Source organism: Mercenaria mercenaria, chromosome 11, assembly GCF_021730395.1.
Source record: "Mercenaria mercenaria strain notata chromosome 11, MADL_Memer_1, whole genome shotgun sequence".
NCBI classification, from domain to species: Eukaryota; Metazoa; Mollusca; class Bivalvia; order Venerida; family Veneridae; genus Mercenaria; species Mercenaria mercenaria.
In genome coordinates, this window is record NC_069371.1 from 61,474,922 (window position 1) to 61,491,552 (window position 16,631).

General features: G+C 35.5%; 1 protein-coding gene across 1 annotated transcript in view; it reads right to left on the reverse strand.

Moving 5' to 3' along the window:
- Positions 1-1,266: 1,266 nt before the first annotated feature.
- LOC123531394 (zinc finger protein 23-like) overlaps positions 1,267-16,631 on the reverse strand; it is a 38,919-nt gene continuing 23,554 nt past the window's right edge. The window contains exons 9-11 of the mRNA XM_053517536.1: positions 14,747-14,929; positions 12,449-12,568; positions 1,267-5,333 (exon numbers count right to left, since the gene is read on the reverse strand). Coding sequence (XP_053373511.1) covers positions 5,065-5,333; positions 12,449-12,568; positions 14,747-14,929 — 572 coding nt within the window. The 3' untranslated portion in view covers positions 1,267-5,064. The remainder of the gene's footprint in view (positions 5,334-12,448; positions 12,569-14,746; positions 14,930-16,631) is intronic.

Consider the following 16,631-nt stretch of genomic DNA (forward strand, 5'->3'; position numbering starts at 1 on the left):
CTAGTTTTTGACCCAACATGACCCAGTTTAGAACTTGACCTAGAGATCATCATGACTAACAATTCTGACCAAGTGTCATAAAGACTGGGTCACAACTGTGGCCTCTTAAAGAGTGTCCACAACCTGTTCCTTTGATTTGAGCAGGTGACCTAGTTTTTGACCCCACATGACCCAGATTCAAACTTGACTTATAGATAATCAAGACAAACATACTGATTAATTCTAATGAGTTTCAAACTTGAATTGTGGTCTCTAGAGTGTTGACAAGCTTTTCCTTTGATCTGGCCTACTGACCTAGTTTTTGACCCAACATGACCCAGTTTAAAACTTGTCCTAGAGATCATCAAGACTAACATTCTGACAAATTTTCATAAAGATTGGATCATAAATGTGGCCTCTTAAGTGTTCACAAGCTTTTCCTTTGATCTGGCCTACTGACCTAGTTTTTGACCCAACATGACCCAGTTTCGAACTTGACCTAGAAATCATCAAGTTCAACATTCTGACCAAGTGTCATAAAGATTGGGTCACAACTGTGGCCTCTTAAGAGTGTCCACAACCTGTTCCTTTGATTTGAGCGGGTGACCTAGTTTTTGACCCCACATGACCCAGATTCAAACTTGACCTATAGATAATCAAGACAAACATTCTGATTAATTCTAATGAGTTTCAAACTTGAATTGTGGTCTATAGAGTTTTGACAAGCTTTTCCTTTAATCTGGCCTACTGACATAGTTTTTGACCCAACATGACCCAGTTTAAAACTTGACCTAGAGATCATCAAGACTAACATTCTGACAAATTTTCATAAAGATTGGGTCATAAATGTGGCCTCTAAAGTGTTCACAAGCTTTTCCTTTGATCTGGCCTATTGACCTAGTTTTTGACTCAACATGACCCAGTTTCGAACTTGATCTAGGAATCATCAAGACTAACATTCTGACCAAGTTTTATAAAGATTGGGCCACAAACGTGGCCTCTAGTGTTAACAAGGCAAATGTTAACGGACAACGGACGACGCACACCGGTCACAATAGCTCACCTTGAGCACTTTGTGCTCTGGTGAGCTAAAAATAGGAGGTAAGGAATCAGTATTTCAATATTCACTGGAATCACAGAGGCAATGCAAAGCCAAGTACTCATACCTTACAACTAAGGAAGAATAAGACAGTGGTTCCAATTCTTTTCATACACAAGGCGTTCCAGAAAGGCGGTGGCATGCGTAACCTATGTACTTACTCAGTGGTTGGAAAGTAACACAATAAATACAGTTTTACGCTTTAACAGCATTTATTAAACTGTACTGGTTCCTCAAACAATCACTAAATATACGTGAAAAATCGAGCATTACTTATATGTGAAACAATATAAAGTTAGATAAAACTTTATTTTCATTTAGCCATTAACATAATGTACTTGTTAAATATCTATTTACAGTAAGAGATTTTCCCAGTAAAGTTAAGATGATCGGCACGTGCAACAGACTGGGCCCAGATACATCAACATTCTAAATATGGAATTTAGACACAGAATTAAAAAATATTTAACAATTAAAGTAGCAGTCACCTTTTTCTCTGTGCATCTATACTGCTTAAACTTTGTCCAGATTTTTGTTGTAGTTTATGCTGTTTGTATGCAAAGTTTCATTAAATTCTTTGCCAGGTTTAAAGTTACACAACAAAAAGAAGTTTTCGCTTTTTAAAGTTTCCGTCTTACATATTGATGTCATTATATGCAGTGTAAATCATAAAAAATTCAACATCTTTCAGTTTTGTAAACTGGATCTACTGCCATATCATTTATCCGGACAACGTAGAATAAAGCCTCGATTCCGCATTCAGAAAAGAAAATCATTTTATGACTTACAGCAAATGGTGAGTAAATTTATTTTTAACACTGCAATTTTTCTTAAGTTGAAATATGATATTAAAACATCAGACGTTTAAATAATTCCAAGAAATGTCTTATGCATAGATCTCTTTAAAAATTCTATTCGCAAAAATGTGATTTTTCCCATAGACTCCCATTATCAAAACTTGTGTGGGGTCAAAATTTTTCAAATCAGTCCACTAATCATTCAACCTCACAGCCCTATCTTTTTTTATTTGCTAAATTTTTCAAGTATGTACTGAAGAATTTACAAATCAGGGTTTTATCAAATTCTACATTGTAGAAAAAATTTTGATTTGCACCTGCAGAACCACCATAATGAAGGTTTATAATAAATTATGCTTAGTGCTTATGACATGAATAAAGTGCTTGAAGAGAACAAAAATACAAATAAGATTTCCATCTGTTTCTTGTGGTAATACGATTGCAAATCCAAGTAGTGGTAAACATAATAATTTATATATATACTAACAATTACACCATAAACATAGTTGGAGAATTCATTTGACAAATAGTAAACCAATTTGCAAACAAAATGTAGCAAAAAATAAAATCTCTGTTGTAGAAGCATCAGAAAACAGAGGTAGGTTTTTAAGACTAAACAGTGAAACAAATCTAGTTACTAGTAAATCTAGGATAACTTCTTTGTTATAATTTCTACTTAAATATTCATAACTTGTAATTTCTTTATCACTCTAAATTAGATGGAGAATTTTTGTAAAAAAATTTCAAGTACTCAGTTTTGGCCTAAGGAGACGTTCTTCATTCAATTCCAGTCATACTTATATATATATATGTTAACATAACTTAAAAGGGCAAACAACTAGATTAATGTCTCATTCCTTCCATTTTTTAAGAAAATATTTTCACCTTATGATCTATTACTACTTGTACATAAAAATACTTGGACTGTTATATTCTAACACTGAGCTTGATAAAAACAGTAGAAAAAGTCTTTTTATTATGACACCTGTATCAACATCCCTAATGCATGATCAGTGTTTCCTGCAGACTCTTAAAGGGGCATGGTGCTTCCCTTGAAAAGGGGCACTTTTAACGCGCGGTTTGGCATTGAAAGGGCATTCGTCCAAGAACGCTTGTCGGCGTCATTTTACATACTATTTTCGCATTGAATTTGAGAATCTTTCATATCTCAGATATGGGATAGATATTTTGTAGTATTCTTTATAATGCCTACCATGGCATGTGAAAGTGCTTTCCTTTCTTTTGTTTAAAGATGACACTGATGATTCATACTTTAAAAATTCTTATTCTGTTACCCTCATGAAGTGTTAGCTTGTATTTTCAGAGACAGATTTCCGGTGATAATTAATAAGCAACAAGTTTTATTGAACAACTATCAGTGCGCAACTTTACTTTGTCAATCATATCATTTCACCACTGATTTACGTTAAGAGAATAGGCAGTTCGTCAAATCTACATGTAATCAATGACTTTGTACCTATATTGCTGATTAAACCCATTGTTCTTCCTTGCCAGTAAGATTTAGACGACAGGTCGAGTCGGAAAGTTATATTTTGCTAGTGTTTTGGGCATGCTAAAACGAAAGTAGAATGCGACGTAAAAAGTATATGCTGTGAAATTTGCTAGATTAGATCGTCTGCCACTATTTTTATCACTCCCCCGTTGCTCGGATGTTTTTGCGTTACATACAGTGACTGACTATGAATCTGTTTTTTTTTCGTCTAATCACACATTATTCAGTAATATAAACATAAATGTGAATACCAATGGTTCATTGCGAGTAATAACTCAAAATTTCGGCCTGCTTGACGCATGCGGCTGTGCACCTTCATCTTAAATTTCGGCCTTATAAAATCATTTTGACAAATTATTTACGAAAACAAAACTAGGGCCTTGCATTTTTAGTTTATTCATTTAAATCTCGATCAGTTTTTATAACTTAATCGCTAAGTTATCGGTTATTTTCATACCGATGTACGTTTTCAAATTTTCAAGATGGCGACGACTTCTGCATCGGCGCGTCATGAATGTGCTTCGTAATATTAAAAATCAAGACATCGGTCGATTTTAATGAATTTGGTATAATTCTAAAGCTTAAACGTTTATCTTATTATTTTTATAAATGATATCCGTAAAGGAATAAAATAAATCTTGTAGATAAAATCGATATAAAATATTTTTGAGTCTGGTCAATTTTCATGGGTTGGTCGGCGATCGGCAAACCTTCAATATTTTATTTTTAAAGGCCTAATTAGCGCATCGAAAATGTGCGTTAATCAATCTACATTTTAAATGATTACAACCTTTTAAAATAATTATCGTTTAATTGACCGTTTCAATCATATCTTCCGTAAAAAGGCTACATGTTGCTTCTCCGTCGACGTGCTAAAAACAAACAAATTTTCATCTACTGTTCCCAATTAAACTATCATAAAACAGTAATTGATTGCATAATCCTGTCAGTTCTTAATCAGGGTCATTCACGGTTGATGCACCCACGTGTCGACCTGTTGATCACAGCCGCTAATTGACGGTACAATACACGGAACATGGCCAGCGGACATTGGCTTTCCAGACTGGTTTTGAAAAGGCACTTGTCAAGATAAATATACAAGCTTCATAGAATAAAAGGGCACGTGGCGCAAACGGGCGGTTTGAAGGGCAGCTTGGCGGCACTTCAAACGGGGCATGGCGCTGCGCCATGTTAAAAAGGCCTGCAGGAAACACTAAACTAAAATTACAATTTTAAATATTGTTTTTTGTGTACTTAGTTGTTGTTTTTTGTGTACTAAATACAAAGAACAAAATCCTTAACACCTTCTTACAAGAGCAAAATGAAAGAACAATGAACTATTTACAGGAAAACATTGGTAAATATAACATACAACATGTACACAAACTTATTTCCAATCAATCCAATATATGAGCCATGCCATGAGAAAACCAACATAGTGAGTTTGCAACCAGCATGGATCCAGACCAGCCTGCGCATCCGCGCAGTCTGGTCAGGATCCATACTGTTCGCTAACAGTTTCTCTAATTGCAAAAGGCTTTGAAAGGGAACAGCATGGATCCTGACCAGACTGCGCATATGCGCAGGCTGGTCTGGATCCATGCTGGTCGCAAAGCCACTATGTTGGTTTTCTTATGGCGTGGCTCATATATAACATCAATCAAGGTATCAGCTAATCACTGGTAGTATATAACTATAGTTCTATTTTCTCCGTCAAACACATGTTGTAATGCCTCTGGAACAGTCCCTCCTTCACTCGACTGAGCAATCTCGATAAGATCCGACACAATGGAAGCATCCGACAAATTCACCTGAGTACCTTGCACGATGTTCTCCACTGGAACCTCGGTATATTCCTCTACGTATTCATCTGGATCCAGTGGTACAGGCTGGGCCTCTCTGAACAGCTGTATACCTCCATGTCTTACCCTCGGTTCACCACAGACTACAGAAATAAAAAAAAACAATTAAAAAAAATATATTATTTTCTCTATCTTTCTTTGTGCAAGAATATAAACTGTCTTGTATCTGCTCAAAAATTTATTCTTTTCTACAATGTCTTAAAAATGAAATTAAGATTTGAAGTGACAACTCTGCTGTAAAACTAGCATTCTAAAATGGCTTGATTGGTTTTGCCATTAAAAAAAAGGAAAAAAAAGCAAGCAATATATCATGTTTCCAATGCGTGGGATAATTAACCACTGCTGCGGTTAAGTTCCTGTACGTCTTCTCTCTAACCCGTTGCAGGGTTAAAGCTAGCCCAGAAAAATTGGGAGAAGTGACTTCTCCCTTCAGTGAAAATAGGGAGAAGTTTTCTCAGAACAGGGAGAAGTGAGGCTGCAGGTCAAAACAGTCATTAATTACACCGTATATTACAGTTTTGATGGTACAACACAAAGGAATAACAATTCAAAACAGCACATATTTTACCTTATAAGAACAAAATGCAAAGCATCAAGTACAAAGACATACAGTGAGCATGTATTTATAAAGTAGTTTGAAACAATTATAAATAAATAATACGGTACTAAATCACCATCAGTATTATAACAGGCATGTGTGGTGTGATTTGTTGTTTGGCTTATGTGTCATGACCCCCTGCATATGCATTATCAAATTTTGCCATCTACATGTAACACAGTGTGATTTGCTAGGCTTATCTTCCTTAAACCAGTCAAAACTAACAATAGAAAATTATTTTTTTCAATTCTTATCCCTGCACACCCCTGTCTTAAACCCCCGCTGATCAAAATCCAGATATCCAAAACTTTATGTCCGGATACTGATACACTTCCATAATCATTGCCAAATTCTCAAGTTTAAAGAATATATTTGACAAATTGTGATGATGCAAAGACAGTTTAACAGCACTGGACAGTATCTAATATTAAAGTCTACAATGACAATACCTTTTATTGAAGAAAATTAAGACAAATGTTCATGAAATATTGGCAGTTTGTCACCGCAAGCAGACGTTCTGACAGCCTACTTTCGTTTTCAAAATCTTTTTTTAAAAAAGGTAAAAGCCAATGTGTTCTTATCTAAAATTGATTGTGATTGATTTTTATTGATTGAAATTAAATATCTGTTGTCTGAATTTCAATTTAAATTGTGTATAACACGGATATTTACGTCTGGCAGCCGCAATTAAAACCATACATTACGAACAACTCTGGTTATTATTCAGAGCTTTTCTTTAGGCCCTATCCGTGAATTTGCGGTGGGCTATCATCCTATAATCAGCTACTGACTCTTGCGCCAACATACTTGTGTTTTTGTATTTATTTACCCTACTTTTGACAGTTTTTAGTTGTTTGTTTTCACACGTGATGCACACACTTTTTACCCGTAATGCACAAAATCAATTAAGAGCAATTTTGTTTCGCCGCGTTTGATTGGTGTTTCAAAAGTTTTCGACCAATAAAAATCAGGTTGTTAATAAAACCCGGCCCGGCCCAAACAACGGAAATAGCCGATTCCGATTGTACGGAAACCACCGACAACTTACGGACGGAAGGCTAATATAATTACGGATGGCTATAGTGTCGTCTTAATCAATGCAAATGTCTATTTTACTTTACTAGGAAAGTATTTATTAATACTGAAAGTATTTAATATTGATGTTCAAAACGTATGTTCAATGAGGTATTGCACTTCGAATAAACAAATGTATACATAAAATAATGAGATATTTTAGGTGATTAAATTACATTCACTGTAGCTCGACAATCAACGTGTCATTAAGAATTATGAAACTTGATATAAATTTAGAGCACCGACAAATTTAATACTGTCAGTGGTTTAAGCAAAAAAGGGACCACTTGTTGATGATATTTAGTCAAATGGGTATTACTTCGCATACTTTAAACATAAATAGTATTGTACATTCAGCAAAATTCCTAATTGGTCTGTTTATATTGTATTACTATTTTGTTAATTTGAATAGGTACTGCAGCAAATTATTAATTAATTTTTGGCGACTCACGGCCAAAGTAACCGCATTAGGCGTTTTGACCAATATTCTATATTTTGCACGTGCAGGGCATGTGCATGAACAACAAACATGCACGTGTTCACGGCCAACATGACTGCATGAGGCGTTTTGACCAATATAGCTTATTTTGCACATGCAGGGCATGCGCACCAATATGCACGTGCTCATGAACACTTTTGGCATAACTGACGAAAGTCCTTCTAGAAAAACACATATCACGGTGAAATTGACACAAGAGCAACGCTCGAGCTGTCGGAATGTTGCAAGCCGGGACACATTTACGACACGTGTGTAATTTTTTTTTTTGCAATTTCAAAAGAATTTTGATATAATTTGTTTGTAGCTGTTACTTTGACGGTTATTTCCATTTTCAATCTTTAACGTTTACAAGAACCTTCAGTTGGTGGGTATCTTTTGGCGAAAATTAACCCAAGTACAATTCATTGAAGTGACCGATTTTGAATTTTGTTGTAAACTTCCGACAGCCCGGGCGCGTTGCTCTTGTGTCAATTTCACCATGATATGTGTTTTTCTAGTAGGACTTTCGTCCGTAATGCCAAAAGTGTTCATGAGCACGTGCATATTGGTGCGCATGCCCTGCACGTGCAAAATAAGCTATATTGGTCAAAACGTCTCGTGCAGTCACGTGAGTCGGCCAAAAATAAATCGACAATTAGCTGCAGTACCTATTCAAATGTCGGTATGTGATATTTCTATGAATACATGCATTATTAACAAAATAGTAATACAATATAAACTGACCGATTAGGAATTTTGTTGAGTGTATTTAGTAGAGAAGTGGTATCAAGACGCAAAAACCAGGCCCCGACCTTTTTATGTTCTTCCGGTAGTTATTTCACCTCTAAGACATTCCACCCTCTAATTTCTTTTATATATATATATTAATTATACCTAGAAGATATCAACAGCTTGGTATTACCGAAAACAAATTTTTTCTTTCTTACCCTGATAATCTGCGTCATTTCAGAAAGATGAGGCTCGGGAGCTTTTTTCATTATCTAATCGATTAATGTATAAAAATATCTATCTAACTTCTGTGTATATATAATGAGCCAATTATGTATGAATAAACAATCTACAACTGTATGTGTACAATAATTTAAATTTAAATAACGCGAATAACATTGCTGGATATAGCCGCTAAATCGATATCAACTTTTTTAGCTTGAAACAAAACCGGGTGATATGTATGGAGAGGACCACCGGAGTTACAATATTTTATAGAAATGAATGAACTGAAGTATAAAATATGAAAGGTCGGTGCCGTTTCCAAACTGTTACGCAAAATTTAGAACCCGGGTCCCCATAAACATGACCGCTCAATCTGTTTTAAAACAGCACTTTAAAAAAATGGTAAATAATTTATCATGAATAAACGAGAGGGTAGAGACAGCAATGAACTTCCGCGTTTCAACAATTAACTGCTACCTTAATGTTTTAAATTTTCGAGCGATTATAGGTTTGGTCACTCTATCCTTGACTAATGCTATTCGATAGGACAGTTGTAAGTTGTTGTAGAAAAAGAGTTTAGTGCTTATAATGTAAAAAAATATTTTTGACGAAAACGGGCGTAAAACCACAAAACCAGAAATAATTATTCCCGGCTAATTCTGACTTTAAAGTTGGTCGAAGAATGCACAGTCAAAACGACATGAAGTCAAAAGTGTACGGAAATGAATAAATTAATGTACTTATGAATGCGATAACCATTAACTGTGTTGTGCTAACGCCGTTTCTCAACACCTAACAATTATGTCAAGGCGGTCTGCTTACACATCATGTCGACACAGGCTCTCTGTAAGAAATTGACAACTTTCTCACTTCATTTAGCGAGGTAACTAGTCGGGCTCAAACTAATATCTTCGGATTCCGTAGCGGCTAATTTTAGTTTTAAGCCCATCTGATTTTTTAAAAGAAATGATGAGTTATTGTCATGACTTGATCGGCGTCGGCGTTGTCTGGTTAAGTTTTGTGTTAAGATCAGCTTTTCTCCTAAACTATCAAAGTTATTGCTTCAAAACTTGCAACACATGTTCACCATCAAAAACTGCCGCTGAACAGCAAGAAACGTAACTCCTTTACTAGTAAGCACTTATAAATTGTGGCGACTTTGTTATATAAAAAGACTTTTTGATAGGTATAGTCTGGACGTTTACATATCGCTGACTACAATATTTATGGGCACCTGCGCAAAAAAACAAAATAGCGTTGTTGCGCATGTGATATGAAATTATTGTTTTTATCATTAAATCTTTATTTATAGTCCTTTCCATTGTTCTAGATGTAGTCACATGTTCAATGATAAAAAGTCGTATTTTCTCGAAGGCGGAGCCAAAACACGTATTGACCTTCAGCTGTGACGTCAACATGTTATTACGTTAAAACAATGCGACGTTGTATACAATTTACCACGAAAGATGACCTAAGGCTGCAGACATTTGTATCTAATGTTTATACTTACGAGTAGGCTGGATTTAATAATAAAACAATTGTCGCCTTTTATGTGTGGTCGATATGTCGATTTCTCGATCTGATAAAAGCGATATCAACTCGATAAATTCGCCCGAGGTTGATATTGTTTTGATCAGGCCGATAAATCCACATATCGACCTCACCAAAAGGCAATAATTGCATAATATCACATGCGCATCAATTGAAAATAACGATTTTTGCGCACGAGATATAAAAACGCGTGGAAATATGATATATTATTCAAGTTAATCTAATGGGAAAATTGCATTGGACACTATGTGAGGTATAATAATTTAAAATCTGAATTGCACACATTTGTAATCCATGCTTTAAAATGTTCATTAAAAAAAAAATGAAGTTAACATTGTGTGAACAGTTGTATAAGCCGAGGCTGAAATAGTTCGTAGTCCGACCAGACCGGGTTTTTTAATTCTGTGTTAAAAAGATATGCTAGTATTATTTTAAATATGAAAGAAAGAGAAATCAAATATGATTAAAGTCTAAAAAAGCAAAAAATAAAGTTAGCAGTTAATTGTTAAAACACGAAAGTTCATTGCTATCACTACCCTCCCGTTTATCCATATTAGATATTTACCGTTTTTTATTGTGTTGTTTTAAACAGACTGAGCGGGCATGTTTCGAGGGGTTGGGGGGAGGGGGGGGGGGGGGGGGGGGGGGGGGGGGGTGTCCGGCTTCGAAACTTTGCGTAAAATTTGGAAATGGCACCGATCTTTCATATTTTATACTCCAGTTCATTCATTTCTATAACTTACTGTAACTCCAGGTGTCATCTCCATACATATCACCCTGTTTTGTTTAAAGCTAAATCATATGATTTACCATTTGAGCAACATTTTATGACATTTTTTTTTTCAGTTTTCTTGTATTTCAGGAACAAAAGACCTATTACATAGAGTTATACCCCTTTTGGAAATGTTTTCTTTGATACTTTTTATAAAATTTTGTAATTACCTCCCTTTAATATGAAAAGATGTAAAAAGTGGACTATTTCTTTAGCTTTTGATATAATTTGTAGTATCATATTCAGATTTGAATACTTCAACAACCTGAAACAAATGGCAAGTATGAAAACAGCGCATAGCTTCGAAATTCATGTATTTTCGATCTATCTTGGTTGGGCAACCGAGATAGGCAAGGGGAGTATATTATTATGTTCTCTAAGGCAAGATATATTTATCAATTAAATTAATGCTTACGTTAAAACGCTGCCTTGGTTTGGCAACCAAATTTTATATATACTCCAGTGCACGGTATAGGCCCCTTCGCCGTAGTACACAAACTAGATGCAACCTAGTGTCACATCAGTAGGTGTGAAATAACGACGTACCATTAACTAGCCTGTCAAGTTCTGTTTAAAGTATCCTGCAATGTGCTATCTAATGTCTGCCCGGTACACAAAATGACACATCGACTGCCGAACGTATTACTTCTTTGATTGAGTGTGATTCATACACCTAAATATCTTGTTATTTTAGGTCTTTGCTTATGTCAAGTGCACTACCCCATCAAACATATGTTTAATCAATATTAAATACTTTGCTTGTACTTTGTAATAATGAAATAAAATACACATAAATTTGCATTGATTAAGATGACGGTATAACCATTCGTAATTATATTAGCCTTCCGTCCGTAAGTTTCCGGTGGTTTCCGTACAATCGGAATCGGCTATTTCCGTGGTTAAGGCCGGTCCGGGCCGGGCCGGGTTTTATTGATAACCTAAAAATCATCCTAACGATATTCGGTGACAGACGGAGCATACTTTGTTGACAGGTGAAGTTCACGATGTAATGTTTTTACAAGCTGATTAGAAGCTGATAGATGTGATATATACATGTATGATAACTGCCTCGGGCGCAAGATTTTAGGGCGACTTGGTTTTCGCTTTTCTGTACAAACAGAGCGAAGTCATCAGAAAAAAAGCGACCACTTCGCTCACGTCGCCTAGAAGCGTGGACCCTGCATTGTATATCCAACAATAACATATGCCAAGACCTTGTTAATTTAAAACTTAAAATAAAATTATGTAATTTCTGCAACATATGATATATATATATGTATAACAAAATTAATGTATGAAATTATATATTATCTTCTATTTGCTTTGGGCTTAACTAATTTCTAAACATATACTGGTTACCAGACAGTAGATAACATATTATTCCTCTTTCCAGACACGAAAGTTATAACAACAACTTAACAAAATGGAATAAAGCTAATATGAGCCTCACCATGAGAAAAACAACATACTGCATTTGTTGCGAATGCGCAGGCTGGCCTGAATCCGTGCTGGTCGCAAATGCAATATGTTGGTTTTCTCATGGTGCTGCTCATATCCACTTTATATGAAATGCTTCAGCTTAAACTGTCCCGACATCTCTAGCCTCAAAGAAACCTCAAAGACTAGAATCTCTTAAGCAACAAAGGTTTCTTGAGGACTAAAAACTCTAGTAAGCCATCTTGATTACAACAATATGAGAGCGATTGATCTGTCACCAACAGAATGAACTATCAAGAAAATTTGCAATTTATAATCAGCAGTCTAAATATACCAGGCGATTTTCCAGGGGGCATCTTGTCCTCACTGTCGTGTTTTGTCTTCAGGTGATATTTCAGCGCTACACGCTGAATAAAACCTTTGCCACAAACAGGACACTTGTGCGGCTTTTCCCCTGAAACAGATGCAATACAAAAATAATTGTAAGTCCAGTTCTTGTAAGTTCAGTTCTTAACATGAAGCATATTCAAAGAAAGTAAAATCCATAAGGAAATAAAACCTTGTTTTAACATATTTTCTGTGAAGACATCAAAGTTATCACAAAAATCCTTTCAGGCAAACCTACAGAGTTGGTGTTAGATGTCACTTTTTTCCTAGAAAAATTTTAGCACTCGACATATTTAAACATAAATTTTTTCCTGTTTTGTTTTTGTACCAATTAACAGACCCATTCCAAAGTCAAGTTTAGGTATTGCTGTACGTATGATAATGGACTTCCCTCTGGTCTTATATGTATGCATAATGACCAATGTTCTAGTTCTAACCAACCAGAAAAATGTTTAACTTCTTAAGAACACAAAGTGTATTTTGCAGCAAGAATCGAAGACACCTCATCTCTAAAGAAAACAAGAGGGCCAAAATTGCCCTGAGTCGCTCACCTGAGTAACACACAACAACAGTGTAAACATGTTTTACCTACTGATTTCATGTAGACAAATATTCTAACCAATTTTCATTATGATTTGACCAAAAAAACATGGCCTCTTGAGTGTAAACAAGCTTATTCTTTGATTTGACCTGGTGACCTAGTTTTTGACCCTACATGACCCAGATAAAAAGTCATACAATATTTCATGCACACAAACATTCTGACCAAGTTTCATGTACAGCAATTGAACAGGAGTGTTAACAAGCTTTTCCTTTGATTTGACTGGGTGACCTCCTTTTGAAAACATAAGACCCAGTATCAAAGTTAGCTTAGGAATCATCAAGATAAACATTCTGACCAAGCAAGCTTCATGAAGATAGGGTCATAAATGTGGCCTGAAAAGTGTTAACAAGCTTTTCCTTTGATTTGACCAAGTGACCTAGTTTTTGACCCCATATGACAGTTTCGAAACTGGTCTAAAAACATCAAGATAAACATTCTGACTGAGTTTCATGAAGATAGGGTCATAAATGTGGCCTCTAGGTTGTTAACAAGCTTTTCCTTAGATTTGACCAAGTGACCTAGTTTTTGACCCCATATGACTCAGTTTCGAAACTGGTCTAAAAAACATCAAGATAAACATTCTGAGTTTCATGAAGATAGGGTCATAAATGTGGCCTCTAGGTTGTTAACAAGCTTTTCCTTAGATTTGACCTGATGACCTAGTTTTTGACCAGACACGAGACAGTTTCGATCCAGGCCTGGAAATCATCAAGATAATCATTCTGTTAAAGTCTGTATTAAATCAAAGCATAAATTAAACCTGTATATGGCTGAAAGGGCCAAAATAGAAAATTTGCCGCTTTCGGGGGCAGTAACTCCAGAACCGAAGATGGAATCTAGCCAGTTTTTGAAAGGAACTGAGATCTTATTGTGACTTAAGTTGTGTGTAAGAGTGGTTAAAATCAAATATAAAATGTCATTTATATCGTGTTCACAAGGTAAAAATTAACAAATTCTGGCTCTTTCAGGGGTCAATCAGGGTCTGTAACTCCGGAACCTATGATTGGATCTGACAGATTCATCAAGGAATCAAAGATTTATTGTTGTTAAAAATATTTTGCAAGTTTGTATCAAATCAAACCATAAATGAAGTCTCTATAGTGCTGGAAAAGCCAAAAATAGCAAATTTTGACCCTTTAAGGGGCCATAACTCTAGAATCCACAATGGGATCTGGATAGTTTTAGAAAGAAACTCAGATATTATGCCAAAACATAATATGTGCAAGTCTGATTAAAGTTTATTGCAAAATGTGGTCTCTATCATGTTCACAAGCCAAAAATAGCAAATTTTGTAAGCACTGGTTAAGCTATCCAGCATACTGCTTTTCTTACTCATGAATATACACTCAAACATACAACAGATATTGTATACCTTAATTAAAGAGCTTATCAAGATTCAGAGATAAGCATGTGTGTAGGAAAGACAAATTTTGCTTGTGGACAATTTAACAGTAGAAAATTTTGGCAGCTCAGTCTTGAAGCCTTATTGTTAATTGTAAAAGTATTGTTCATCTACGATATCTACAAAAGCCTCTTGCCAGCATTAATTTCTCAATTCCTGCCTTCTTATAAACAAGGCAATTAACAGAAGAAGATACAATACAACATCATAGAAGGTAATTTCCTATACAGTGCACATACCAGTATGAATGCAGTAGTGTTTTCTAAATGTGGCTTTATCATTAAGAATTCGGTTACATCCTGGCCATTTACACTGCAGGCGTCCAACCCTTCTGTGAACTGATCTCTCATGGCTCAACATCGACTTCTGGGATTTGAAACGTCTGTCACACTTCGGACATTGGTAAGGGACAAGGTTGACATCTGAAACATTTCAAACACATATGAACTGCAGCCCTGTAATCTTGATTAATCTGGATCCTCAGTCTAATGTAATGTTGTTTAAAAGAAAGTTGTATCTATATTAACACAAAGTCAAATAACAATTTGAGATACACAATGTCATGTATGTTTTGAAATTGTTTTCACAGGAACTTCACCAGAAGTTGGAGATGAGATGCAAACCCTAAACAAAACACCAGGAGCATGCTGAACAACATTCCCATAATTTTTCGATTTGAGGAAAATTGTTACTTGAAAGCAAGCAACAACAAGAGGGTCATGATGACCCTGGATCGCTCACCTGAGTAATATGAGCTACATGTTTCAAATGTCAAACTGATGCTAAAATATTCCTGGTCACTGAAATTCAGTTTTACGATTGGTGTGCAAAACTGTGTATGTCTTCCAAATTTCAAGGCTGTATCTTAAACAAGAGGGCCATGATGGCCCTATATCGCTCACCTGTTATCATTGCACTTGAGGACAAGAAGGTCCTCAGAAAAAATATCTAAGTCCAAAGGACAGTAACAACAAAGGGAAGAAATTTAACCAAAAAGAAAAAAAAAATTCTAACAAGGTACAGATATGTCAAAATACACCTAAAAATTGGAGGTACCATCCATGTTGTACCACAGAAAAGTGGTCTCGGGTTATCCCTACGGCCAATAATAAAAAAGTTACTAAAAATAAGCTATTTATAGTAACGTAAAAGGGAAGTAATTAAACAAAAAAATATTGTAAGTGAACAAAAGAAGGATCTGCCAAATAAATCTGTTGACATAAATGAAATTTCAGATCAGTATCTTCATTAGTTACGGAGATACACCCATTTTAATTTGAAATAAAGGGAGGTAATTTGACATAAAATCAGTCCATAGTTATCTACCCTGATTGGCTCAGTCCAACTAATGACAAAAATGAAATTTCAAATAAGTCCTATAAGTACTTACTGATATAAATCCATTTTGATTACAATCAGGGGAGGTAATCAGATATAAAATAACTCTGAACCTACGCTTCGATCTGATTTGTCATGGAATCCAAGAATTATTGTTGCTGAAGTTATTTTGGAAGTTTGTATCAAATAAAACCATAAATGAAGTCTCTATATGGCTGCAAAAGCCAAAATAGCCAATTTTGGACCTTTAAGGGGCCATAACTCTGGAACCCATGAAGAAATCTGGCCAGTTCAAGAAAACAACCAAGATCTTGTGGTGATACAAGTTGTGTGCAAGTTTGGTTAAAATCGAATCATAAATGAAGCTGCTATTGTGCAGACAAGGTCAAAATAGCTAATTCTGGTCCTTTCAGGGGCTATAACTATGGAACCCATTATGCGATCTGACTGGTTCAACTAAGGAATCAAGATCTTATAGTGACACAAGTTTTGTGCAAGTTTGATTAAATTCAAATCATAAATGAAGCTGCTATTGTGCAGACAAGGTCAAAATAGCTAATTCTGGCCCTTTCAGGGGCCATAACTCTGGAACCCATAATGGAATCTCACCAGTTCAAGAAAGGAACCAAGATCTTATGGTGATACAAGTTGTATGCCAGTTTGGTTAAAATCAAATCATAAATGAAGCTGCTATTGTGCAGACAAGGTCAAAATAGCTAATTCTGGCCCTTTCAGGGGCCATAACTCTGGAACCCATAATGGAATCTGGCCAGTTCAAGAAAGGAA